Source organism: Enoplosus armatus, chromosome 22 (genome assembly GCF_043641665.1).
Source record: "Enoplosus armatus isolate fEnoArm2 chromosome 22, fEnoArm2.hap1, whole genome shotgun sequence".
Taxonomy (NCBI): domain Eukaryota; kingdom Metazoa; phylum Chordata; class Actinopteri; order Centrarchiformes; family Enoplosidae; genus Enoplosus; species Enoplosus armatus.
This window is the reverse complement of record NC_092201.1, coordinates 5,630,003-5,642,452: the sequence shown is the minus strand read 5'-3', so window position 1 is coordinate 5,642,452 and position 12,450 is coordinate 5,630,003. Positions and strand designations below refer to the sequence as shown.

The 12,450-nt window shown below is 39.3% G+C and overlaps 2 protein-coding genes across 2 annotated transcripts; both read right to left on the bottom strand.

Annotated features, from left to right (window-relative positions):
• Nucleotides 1-2,538: 2,538 nt before the first annotated feature.
• Nucleotides 2,539-4,031, bottom strand: spi2 (Spi-2 proto-oncogene). The gene is made up of 3 exons (XM_070929353.1): nucleotides 4,017-4,031; nucleotides 3,660-3,744; nucleotides 2,539-2,843 (listed from the first exon to the last, which is right to left on the bottom strand). Exons 1-3 carry the CDS (start codon nucleotides 4,029-4,031, stop codon nucleotides 2,539-2,541), a joined length of 405 nt encoding a protein of 134 aa, XP_070785454.1.
• A 1,687-nt stretch (nucleotides 4,032-5,718) lies between these two features.
• spic (Spi-C transcription factor (Spi-1/PU.1 related)) lies at nucleotides 5,719-7,037 on the bottom strand. Its single transcript, XM_070929282.1, has 5 exons — nucleotides 6,984-7,037; nucleotides 6,758-6,845; nucleotides 6,469-6,590; nucleotides 6,276-6,381; nucleotides 5,719-6,200 (listed from the first exon to the last, which is right to left on the bottom strand). The coding sequence occupies exons 1-5, from the start codon at nucleotides 7,020-7,022 to the stop codon at nucleotides 5,719-5,721; spliced, it is 837 nt and encodes a 278-aa protein (XP_070785383.1). The 5' UTR covers nucleotides 7,023-7,037.
• Between the last annotated feature and the right edge of the window lie 5,413 nt (nucleotides 7,038-12,450).

Sequence of the window (12,450 nt, the reverse complement as noted above, 5' to 3'; positions counted from 1 at the left end):
CCTTTAGCGGTGCTGGTAGAGGGATTTTGTTACTGTTTGATAGACAGGCTAGCTGTCTCCCCCTGTTTCCAGTCTTTATGCTAAGCTAAGATAACCCATGCTGGCTGTAGCTTCATATTTACCATATAAACATGACAATTATCAATTTCCCCCTCAGTATCAGGATGAGGGCTGTGAGGTGGCGTCAGAGATGAGTTCCCTTAATGTACTACAGAAGTAGGTGGAGACGGAGGAGTAAAATCTGGAGGTGGGTTATAAAAGGGAGAGGTGTCGTCATTGTCAGAGGTTTAAGGCTGATGTAATACTCTCTGACAATCCCAGATGATATACTACATATTCAGAGAATCTGTGGATATTATAAAAGAAAGGTTTGAGATGACATGCATCGACTTGATGCCAGATGCCAGATATCGGTTTAATCCAGGGGGAATGCTGTCCAAGAACAGCTGGCTTTCCAACCTGGCAAATAAATACTGGGGAGATGCCTGGGCGGTGGTTATATAGCCTATACTTAGAAAGCTGTCATAAACCTTGACATTTGACATGTGTATCTGACATGAAAAGAGGGTTTCATTGTGAATTATGTCGTTGATGTAGCTGCTTTCATCTTTTTAGCATGTCAAAGATAAGTGATAAATCAGGTGATGTCTGTGATAAGATCGCAAAGATTAAACCAGGAGGCTGAAAGCTGCTGGATTTGCGAGCAACAACAAGCCTGGTATTTTTTTTAACTAATAAACACATTGAAGCGTCTATAGTACAAAACTCCTGCAGAGAATCTAACAACATCACAACCACTTGAGCATGTTAATGATCTCAACATGAGAGTGCACTTAATGCACTTATGCACAATTAATTCCTCAGACAACACAACAGGACAGTCAAGGCAAAGCACAGCTCTATTTTTGGGCCTTGGACACCGTCTGTGCGCAGGAATGCGGCTTATATCGCCTGTCAGAAATGTACCATCATTGCTCAGACACTCATAGTATTCGGAAAGATCCTCGAAATGAGTCACTGTCACTATGAAACAGGATCTATACCACAAGGCAACACATATCATGTGATGTGGAAGCTTTTGATTAAGACCATACTCTTTCCTTAAATGACTGTTTTGGTAATTCAGTTCTCAAAGTATGTGGCCTTTCTTGGTATCAGACACTCATAGCTCAGTTAGCCCATTTATAACCTGGAGTGGGCTCCAGCAGTAAATACTGGGCTTAGGGAAGTATCATGTGGGTCCTCTACAAAGAGCACAAAACCATTTGGTATTGCCCGGGACGGCCGAGAGTTCACATCACTGAGGCGATTTAGCCATGAGGTCACACCACACAGGAAAGGAAAAAAGAAGCAGCTGGTGGCTTTGAGATGGACTACACTGACACCCTCTGGTTCCCAACAGCCACCAGAAACTATTACATAAAGAAAAACACATGCACACCCAACACACGCACTTGTCAACAGGCCGAGAGACACATCAGGGTGCTGCATGGCTGTTTTCTCTCAGGGGTAAGACAATATCCCTGCAGTTATAGTACAAATGTTCAGGGACTCAATGGAAAGCTTTACTTAACTAACTGAAACAACAATCTCAAAACTTTGTCACTTTTTTTTAGTTAGTTACCAAATTAGTACCAAACTACATGGTTCCTCCAGCAAACAAAAATAATTTTTTAGGAAATTACTAGAAGAAAACTGATCTTATTCCTACAGTAATCACTAAATATGGATGAAATTCAACTTTTTTACTCTTTAGTTATTGTCTTTTATTGGCAAAGCCAACAGTAAATTTGTCCTTGTCCAAACACTCACAAACTGCAGTGTAGCTGCTTCTATAAATCAGATTTCAGTTTGTGTAGAGAGGAGATTTACTTACCTCACTTTTATTCAAAAACCCCATCGCAACCAAATCATGTACTCCTGGCTCCCCCTTTTCTCATATTTGAAGGGACTTCAGGGGTTAGATATTAAATGTTTTAAACCTTAAGCACAAATTTAATTCACTAATTTTAATATGGCTGATGGACACTCACATCTGAAGCCACTGAGATAAGCTGGTTATTTTGGCCAGCATTAATACGACGTGTGTGTTGTTTTTTGATCATGTTTAGATTACTGATAGTATACTCCCTAGTTGGGAACTAGTGTTTTTTTCTAATTGTATTATTGATCTTTTACTTCGTCAACCTTTGAGTTGTTAGCAGTCAGCTAAATCTGGTGCAATATATGTTCTGTGCATTGTGTTAAATAAAAAATAAAATTGTGTAATTTCCACCCAGGGAACAATAAAGTACTTCTGATTCTGATTTTGATTCTGAAATGAAACACAAATACAATAAAATGTAAAATGTTTTGTCTTTATTTCTTTTTTATTATTTACACCACAAACTCAACGCATGTACGAACTTCAGGAAAACTGATTTATCACACTACTAATGGACAAATGTCGGAAGTTAAACCCTCTAGATTTAAAAAGAAATGGGAAAAGAGCAAAGTTTGAGTGTTATATGAGATGATATGAGCAACAGAAAATCTACATTACAAATCTCCTTGACACTTCTGCAGTAACATCAGGGTGTCTCGGCTGAACTGGTAGGTGAGCTTCTTCTTCACCTTGAAGATCTCTCCGGACCTTGCGTAGTTCCGGAGTGCGCGGGACATCTTCTGGTAAGTCATGGGCCTCTTGTTGCCCTTCCTCTGCCCCCACAGTGCTGCCACCTGGTCCTTATTTGTGGAGGAAAAGCGGAAAACGCCGGCGGCTGCTGGCACCCAGGAGACACAGTGGGCCATGTTTGGATCCTCCAACATCTCAAACAGAAAGTGAAAAAGTCGCACCTTTCTACCTGCAACCATTGAGCATACAGTGAGTGGCACGATGAGGACTTTACAGGGATTTAAAAGAGGATTTAGGGAATATAACGGCAGCTGTGCCACACTAAAACAGTTCATGCTGGTTACAGTTAATCATTTCCTTAAATACAACAATTCCCAGAAAATCTCATCACTGATGGGATGCCATTTAGTGGAGAGGGTGAAGCTGTAAACACTGCGGTTATCTGATAGATATGTAAAAACAGCTATTGAGCAAAGCCATGCACAGCTCCATTGTTTTTTACGGTAAAGGGAAGGTCTCTTATTTGCTCTCTTGGTTTTGTTTCCCTCAGGCTACCAACAAGCGGGGCAATAACAGTATCTAGTGACCAAAAAAAGGAGAACTCACCACTCCCCGCTGCTGTCGCCGTGTGTTTGGTTGGTTGTCTTGTTGATGCAAAGTTTGGCAGTGACCCACGCTCTGTCGTGTTTTGGCTGAGTGCTGGCGGGGCATCGTGTGCCAGCAAAGGCTGAAGTGCAGGTTTGATGTTCTTTTGATGAAGGAAATGATGGAGACAATGGAAGAATTAACATAATGCATAATACTGAACAGCTTTAAATGCGAGGTACACGTTTTACTACATGTGTTGTATCTTGTGTGGGAAAAAAAGGGACTAAAACATTTAAATGCTTACAGGTGGCTTGTAGCACGTCCAGCACTGCTCACATGATTCTTCATCTGCAGTCCAGTACACCTTGTCCGCTGTGAAAAGCAAAATGTTGCTCAAAGACTACAATCAAATAAGCCTTTAAGTATTATTAGTAAATTTCCCTGGCTTTCCTCTTACCATTTTCTCCAGTGTTTTGTTTGTAGTACTCCTCTAAGAACTCTAAGATCACCTCCAAGTCAGACTGAGTCTCCTGGAAAGAATTCTGGTAAAGATAAATAATTCAAAATCAGCTTTGAATACTGCATGTTTTTAAATGCTTTTCCCTTGAAGGTATTATTTCAGGAAATTCTAAAGTCATCCTTGCAATGAGTCAGCTCTTTACCATCACCGGTGAGGTCGATTCTAAAGCAGTACAGTCCTTGCAGTTTGGGAGAATTTCACAAAACTGACTTTGAGACGCTCAAGTACCCGGACTCTTATTATACCCCCCACCGCTTTCTTCATAACACCAGACGTTTTCTACCCCAGGCTCACAGGAACAATGACCATCATCCCACAAAGCCCCAACACCAGCACCAGTCAACCCACTAACAAAGCCTCCCAGCGCTGACCACATCCTCCCCGCTGAAGCAGATAAGACCTGGCCTGGAGGCAGCATCTACAAAAATCTCTTTTCAGGAAAAACACACTTGCTGCCACATTTTTCCTCACAGGATGTGTCTTAATTTCAGATTTTCTCATGTGCTTGTTGTAATATTTCACTACAATGGAGACATTGCCAAATCTTTCAACACAGTCTTTATATTTTTGTCTGATAATGCCGGTGGTTTTTCTTTTTGCACAAAGGACGAGAGCACGGCTGCAGTTTTCAGTAAAAAAAAGTGAGAGTACACAGATTGATTTATTGGTTGTATTCAAAAAATTACAACAAATTCTGAAACAATGAATAAAAAACAAATGATGACACCATTAACAAAAATGTTTAACCCACAATAAATATAATAAGTACACAAACATCCTTTTCTTTAATACTTTTATCAACGAAATTTTCAAAATGTACATGTCATTACGCAGAATGCTTATTACTGGTTGCCAACTTTTAAATATAAATTGTCATTATTGTTGTAAAATATAATCTTTATTACTCCTTCCACTGCCTTATAAACACCATAGAGTCAAAACAGTGTGTCAACATTGTGAAATGTTTTTGTGCTCCTATATTTTAACATTTTGGGGTAAATCTTACATAATGTAGTTGTGATTTCATTACAAACCCTCTAAATTAGAAAATATAGTTAGAGTTAGATACACATGAACTAAAACATGTTTATTTTATTGCAAATTGTTCAAAATGACACAGGTAGAGTTTGTTTTATCGATTAATATAATAAAATACTGGCTCTGCAAAACCTTTTCCGCCATTCCAAACCATTCTTAAGACTCGACCAAAAGACCTAAATCGTAGGCTTAGCGTCAGCTGCATGTCAAATACAACTGTATTTTGTTAATTAAAGATGTCTAAGTGATTGAAATCCTGCCCATTTTTAGTTAGATCAAAATCATATTTTGTAGTTTAAAAGTATTTACAATTAATTTACAGAGATACTCCACCAAAAAAGTAAAAATAAATAATGTGTTTTCAAACACATTTGACTGGCAGTGTATAAATCCACAAACACTATTACTTTTTTGTGTCCAAAACAGTCAAATTATGACATGAAATAATATAAATTGACTGAATACGGCCCCGGTATCGGAAGTCGGAACCCCTCCTGTTAAGTTGTTGTTAAGATGTTAACTGGCTCTCAGATTTCTTAATTTAACTCTTAATTAGTGCTTCATTAAATGGAAAGGTCAACCTGTTAAGTCTACACTACATGTTAAAACATGAACATTTAGTAAATATGTCTAATTAAAGGGATCAGAATCTTTGTCAAAATTGTCAATTTGCAGTCAGATTAGTTTGGTTTCGTAGTTGTTATTCAAATTTGGGGATTTTCTAAAATAAACACATTTCTTGATTCACTTATAGAATTTACTCACTTGTATTTTGAGTATTTACAAATGAATTTACAGTAATACTCCCCTATGTGGAACACAAAATGCTAAAGGGTAATGGGCATTGAAACACTTTTGACTGCAACATTAATAGTCCCACTATAACGTGTTAAGTCTTTGAAAACCTTTTGAATCTTTTAAGGGATTTTCCAGCTCTGTGATCGAGCCGACCTCCAGCTCAGAGTTTGGTTATGCTGTGTGAGGTGAAGCTGGAGGCCAGGTCATAGTCTTCCTGCAGCTGGTAGTGTCCGTACCAGCCTTGCCAGTCCACCGCTGCAGAACCGCAGTAGCTCTGTTCAGCCGGGTTTGACTGCCGGGTGTGGACCTCGTCTTGTGCAGGGTGGCAGGGCACGTGCATGGGCACCTGAGCAGATCCGAGCCTGTGCAGGATGTCTGGGTTGAACTGGTAAGTAAGCTTGCGGCGCACTTTGATGATCTCACCGGTGCGGCTGTAGTTTCTCAGAGCTCTTGCCATCTTCTGATAGGTCATGGTCTTGCGGTTGCCCTTGCGTTGGCCCCAGCACTCGGCCAGCTTCTCCTTGTTCTTGGAGATGAAGTGGAAGGTGCCGCTGCCGCTGTCTGCCCACTGGATGGAGTCGCCCATGTTTGGATCATTCAGAGCCTCGTGGAGGTATTCATAAAGTCTGAGCTTCTTACGTCCTGAGGAGATTGAATTGGTTTTAGTCTTGAGACAGAAGTTAATGTAAAGAATACTTCAAATGTTAATCTTCTTACCTTTGCTGTTCCTCTGTGGTGGCAAGATGGAGTAGAAATGGGGTGATTCATTTTGCGCAGAGTGACCCAAGGAGACATCAGGGATGACCTGAGGCCAAGACTGCTGCTGAAGAGAGCAACATTTAAAGTTAAAATCCTTCTTTCTTCTTTTCCTCTGTTTTTTAGACAAGCAGATTTTCTTTGCACTACTTACAGCCACGTCATTCCAGTCATATGCGGGAGCTGGTACATCAGACGGGTGTGTGACGAGGCAGCAGGAGATCTGACACTGCAGCGATGACGGCTGGGTACCCAGAGTCTCATAATATGCGTACTCTGAAAAGAGCAAAAAAAGGTGATAAATTCAAACATGTACACATTTTATCCAGATCAAATACAAATGAAATAAATAAATATGAAATAAATATAGCAGAAGTTTTACATTTATGTTCATGTATTTTGCCAGGAAATTATACAAGTTTCCTGGGAGATTTTTACTGTACCTGAATCATAATATGAATTATTTGAATGCTGTTGAATCACATCAATTGCATCCTGGAAGTGTTGGTTGATGTCGCTGTCCAAGGAAGTCTAGAGTTGATAGAAAAGTCCTTAACATCATGCATCTTAAACATTACCTTTTCCTCTAAATAAAAATACATACATTAAGAACATGAGACTAATACTTCCAAATAACTGTAATAAAAATATAACATCCTTACAACTTACCATCTTGTATGTCTGAGTGTTGCCTTCAGTTGAGGCCATTTCTGTCCTAATAGGTGAACACTGCTACACTAGTGCAGGTGTACAGTATTTGGACAGGTATATATATGTTGCGGACCTCCAATACCTGTTCACCGCTCAGCCACATGAACAGGTAGAGAGGCTAGTCAATTTAAATGTGTTAACGTCACAATGTGCTGCAACCCAACACTTCTTCTTTTTTGGAAGCACGGATCAGATATCTGAGCATCACACTCTCTCTCATAGTGGAGATCACAATCTACGAACAACAAAAAACTCTTTTATTGCACACTCGATCCAGGAATACCACCAATTCCCAGCGTGACCGGAGGATTTGCATACCGGCCGAGATAGCTGTCTAACATACACATCTATAACCGCCGCTGTTCAGAAATACACTTTTCTGTAAATTGAAATTTGAGCCAATAGAAATGCAGGAAATTTTCCACTGTGGTCCTTTGTGTTCTGGCAAGAAAGTAAAGGGAATGCATATTTGCATGAAAAGTCCCCATGGTACAACATCAATCACAATCAATGGTTAATAACTAACTTACAATCAATCAAAGGATATTAATCACTTACAATAAAAATACATACATGTTTCTTTATATTACACATTATAATAATAATAATATTTGTTATAATATATAATATTTTATATAATTCAATTACTTTTTATTCGAAATATTAAAAAGTTATAATTGCATATTTTCCTCGGAAAATGTAATAACTTATACATATTTCATTCAAAAACTCATTGCACAAGTAAATAGTGAAAAAGTAACTAAAGAAAAAAAAGAGCATTTGCATTCCTCATAAAGCAAAACAAATCCTCTCCGATCTTGAAAACAACAAAACAATAAACTTGTGTTCCGCTTCTTCTTGCTTTTTTATTTCTTTACGACACTTTTTTATCACTTACGATCATTAAAGATACTTTTTTTATCTATGTTTTGGCATTTAACCGTTACTTTTTAACTACTGCTTGCTTGGAATTTAAGTTTATTGTACTGTCCTTAAAAGTTCCTGTAAAAATTAAAATGCATCTGTTGTTATCTGTTATCTGCACTTACTGTTAAATCATTGAATCCTTTTAAGTAGTTTTATAACAGAGTGCCAATACATGCCCATGTCACTGTATTCTGCACTCCACAGGTGTTTAAGGGCTCGCTGTGGCGCTGAAGCCAAATCAAAGTAAAATTGAATTTCAAATTGACCAGAACTTCATAAACGCAGCTTCAGATAAATGTGATTGTAAAGGTTAATGGTTAATAATGTGGTGATCACTGTTAAACTCAACCTGCGCTCTTTTTTTCCCCTCAGAGAACAACCCTCCTGTTCAAATAAACACAGGCTTTATGAGAAGTTCATTTATCTGAGGCGTACAGTTTTAAATATCAACTGACTTGCTCCTGAAGTTCCCCTTTCAGCCCGGTTAAGTGTGGTGGCAGTGAGGCCTGACCGCTGAGCTGGAAACATGATGGAAACAAAGAGATGAAGATGCGCCGATTACAGAAAGGCTAAGAGTTACATGTTAGATCACAGGAGCACTCAGCTGACTCCAGTTTGATGTGATCCGCATCACTATTTTGTTAGATTTTTACTCACTGAAACAGTTGTTTTCCCTCCAGTAAAGGAAAACACTGTGTCACAGTAAATTACCATATTGTGTGTGTGTGAGTGGGGGAGCATGCAAATATGCATGTGTGCATATGTGTGTGTTTCCTGCCTGTGCAGCACGCTGATAAAAACAAAGAACCACAAACCTTGTCCTTTAACCCTTTCCCTCTTTCCTTTCAGGGTGAAACTTCTGTCAAATCAACTCCATAAATTAAAGACCACAACGTGTCGGGCTGCAGCTGAGGCCTGACAGCTGTGTGCTGCTGCTGCCGCTGTGTAGGATGCAGAGGCTCCATTAGGGTGGTCTTTGGGGGTCTTAGAACAGTTGTTTTCAACTGTTTTTTGTGTTAAGTTCTTTAGAATTATATAATCACTGGTCATGTATCATTATTCATAGTGCTCTTTATCACTATTTGATCCACAGAGATTAGTTACTGCAGTCATTTGCGACAAGGGGGTAATGTGGGATGCTTTTCTTCATGGTTCCTACAACCTTTTGAGTTCAAAAGATGAGATTTTGTTTAAACATTCATCGTCCCCAGAGGATGAAGTGCCATAACTCTGGTGATCCCTTGACTTGTAACCTCTAGTGATGATGAATCCATCATCAGGTCAAAATCTTACTTTGTCTAATACTTTAGTTTATGACCAGATATCTGCAAAGCTATTCCTCATCAGCCTCAGTTGTGCATGGTGAACATTATACCTGCTGAACATCAGCATTGTCATTGAAAGCATGCCAGCATTTAGCTTAAAGCATAGCTAGACTCTTGGTCTAGTTTCATGGTTGTTGTATTATCTGTTGAGATCACACGATCCTATTCTATTATGTTGTGTCCTATTCTATTCTATTCTATTCTATTCTATTCTATTCTATGCCATTCAATTAAATTATGTTGTGTTCCATTCCATTCTGCTCTATTCTGTTGTGTTCCTACAATTCTATTCAAAATATATTCACTGGTAATTATACTTAATTAGCCCTTTCATTAAATGTTTTGTGTATTTGACCCATTTGAAGACACTATGTACCCAACCCCACATTTTCGTATAGTACATTTATTGCCACTATCTGTATATTACAATGTTGAGTGTGTCAGTTAATCCATGTTTATAATGTGGTTAGGTGTCGAGTGGGAATGGAGTTAAGGAGGTAAAGAGATCTATGTTTGTTTATGAAGGTGGCACAGTGTATTTTCTGGCAGAGCAGACAGGCTGCAGCTTTATCTTTACAAACAAAGAAGCACTTTCCTTCCCCTTCTCAATTCAATGGCTGCACCTATGTTGGCACCGATGTGGGAACGACAGGCTGACCGCAGCCCAGTCAGCCCCATTGTTCTTCTTTATTTACTGGCACTCGATGAAAATCAAGAAGTGTCAAAGCCACTGGTGTATAATTAGCCTAACATGCTGAATGCTGGTGTGACCGCAGAGTTATAATCATTATCTATAATGAGACCATGTTTGTGTCCTGGGAGCAGCAGAAATAAAGCGATCATTTCAGACTGTGTTCCTGCTACGTTTTACATCCGTTGTTAGATGTTAGATGTATTTTCAATTTTTTTAATTCAAGATTTCTAATCCCAGTAAAGCCCTCGCTTTTCTTCTTGTGCAGTGAAAACAAAGTTGCATACATAACTTATTTTTTAATCAATTTTTTTCTTCCTTGGTAATTCGGCAGGTGCCTTTTCCTTGTGCATAAGTGAACATGTGGTTTTTGATTTGGCAGAAGAGAGGTTGATTGATTCATTAATTGTTAGTTTTTAAATGTATTTCCTGTGTGGTCCCAACGTTGATATTGGCTTGTTTGCTAAATGACTGAAATGTTGCTGACTGACCAGCAGATGGCAGGACGGAGCAGCAAAACTGCCAGGGCTGTAGCCAGGGCAAATATTTAACCTCAGGCATCTGTCTCTGCATCTTCTTTTCCTTCTGTCAGTCTAAAATGACTCTCGGACACTAAGGGTCTTTGGGCAGAGAAGGTGCTTCAATAAAGCAAATAATGAAGCCAAATAACAACCAGATATATCACCCTAACCCGAATAAATGTGTTAACTTCAACATATAATACAGTTAGGCCCAGAAATATTTGGACAGTGACACAAGTTTTGTTATTTTAGCTGTTTGCGAAAACATATTCAGGATACAGTTATATAATCAATATGGGCTTAAAGTGCAGACTCTCAGCTGTAATTTGAGAGTATTCACATCCAAATTGGAGAAAGGGTTTGGGAATTACAGCTCTTTAATATGTAGCCACCTCTTTTTCAAGGGACCAAAAGTAATTGGACAATTGACTCAGAAGGCTGCATGGGCTCGTCCCTCGTTAACCTGTCATCAATTAAGCAGTTAAAAGGTCTGGAGTTGATTCCAGGTGTGGCATTTGCATTTGGAAGCTGTTGCTGTGAACCCACGACATGAGGTCAAAGGAGCTCTCAATGGAAGTGAAACAGACCATCCTTAGGCTGAAAAAAAGAAAGAAATCCATCAGAGAGATGGCAGAAATGTTAGGAGTGACCAAATCAACAGTTTGGTACATTCTGAGAAAAAAAGAGCGCACTGGTGAGCTTGAGAGCTCAAAAAGGCCTGGATGTCCACAGAAGACAACGGTGGTGGATGATATCAGGATCCTTTCCATGGTGAAGAAAAACCCCTTCACAACATCCACCCAAGTGAAGAACACTCTCCAGGAAGTAGAGTATCAGTATCTAAGTCTACCATAAAGAGAAGACTTAATGAGAGTAAATACAGAGGGTTCACCACAAGGTGCAAACCATTAATCAGCCTCAAAAATAGAAAGGCAAAATATCTGAAGAAGCCAGCCCAGTTCTGGAACAGCATTCTTTGGACAGATGAGACTAAGGTCAACCTGTACCAGAATGATGGGAAGAAGAAAGTATGGAGAAGAATTGGAACAGCTCATGATCCAAAGCACACCACATCTTCTGTAAAACATGGTGGAGGCAGTGTGATGGCATGGGCATGCACGGCTTCCAATGGCACTGGGTCACTAGTGTTTATTGATGATGTGACAGAAGACAGAAGCAGCCGGATGAATTCTGAAGTGTACAGGGATATACTTTCTGCTCAGATTCAGCCAAATGCAGCAAAGTTGATTGGACGGTGCTTCACAGTACAGATGGACAATGACCCAAAACATACTGCGAAAGCAACCCAGGAGTTTTTTAAGGCAAAGAAGTGGAATATTCTGCAATGGCAGAGTCAATCACCAGATCTCAACCCGATCGAGCATCGATGCATTTCACTTGCTCAAGACAAAACTTAAGGCAGAAAGACCCACAAACAAGCAACGACTGAAGACGGCTGCAGTAAAGGCCTGGCAAAGCATCACAAAGGAGGAAACCCAGCATTTGGGTCCATGGGCTCCAGACTTCAGGCAGTCATTGCCTGCAAAGGATTCTCAACAAAGTATTAAAAATGGACATCTTACTTATGGTAATGTTAATTTGTCCAATTACTTTTGAGCCCCTGAAATGAGGAGACTTTGTATAAAAATGGTTACAATTCCTAAATGTTTCATAGGATATTTTTGTTCAACCCCTTGAATTAAACCTGAAAGTCTGCACTTCAATTGCATCTTAGCTGTTTCATTTCAAATCCAATGTGGTGGCTTGCAGAGCCCAAATCATGAAGATTGTGTCACTGTCCAAATATTTCTGGGCCTAACTGTAAATCTGATTAAAAATGGCTAGCCTACTTCAAGAATAATTTCACACTAATAACAATATAAGTAGGGTTGCAGTATTAGAGTATTTAATTAGCTCATATTGTGTTTGGCCCTTTGAAATTGAATTCTATGGTCTCCATG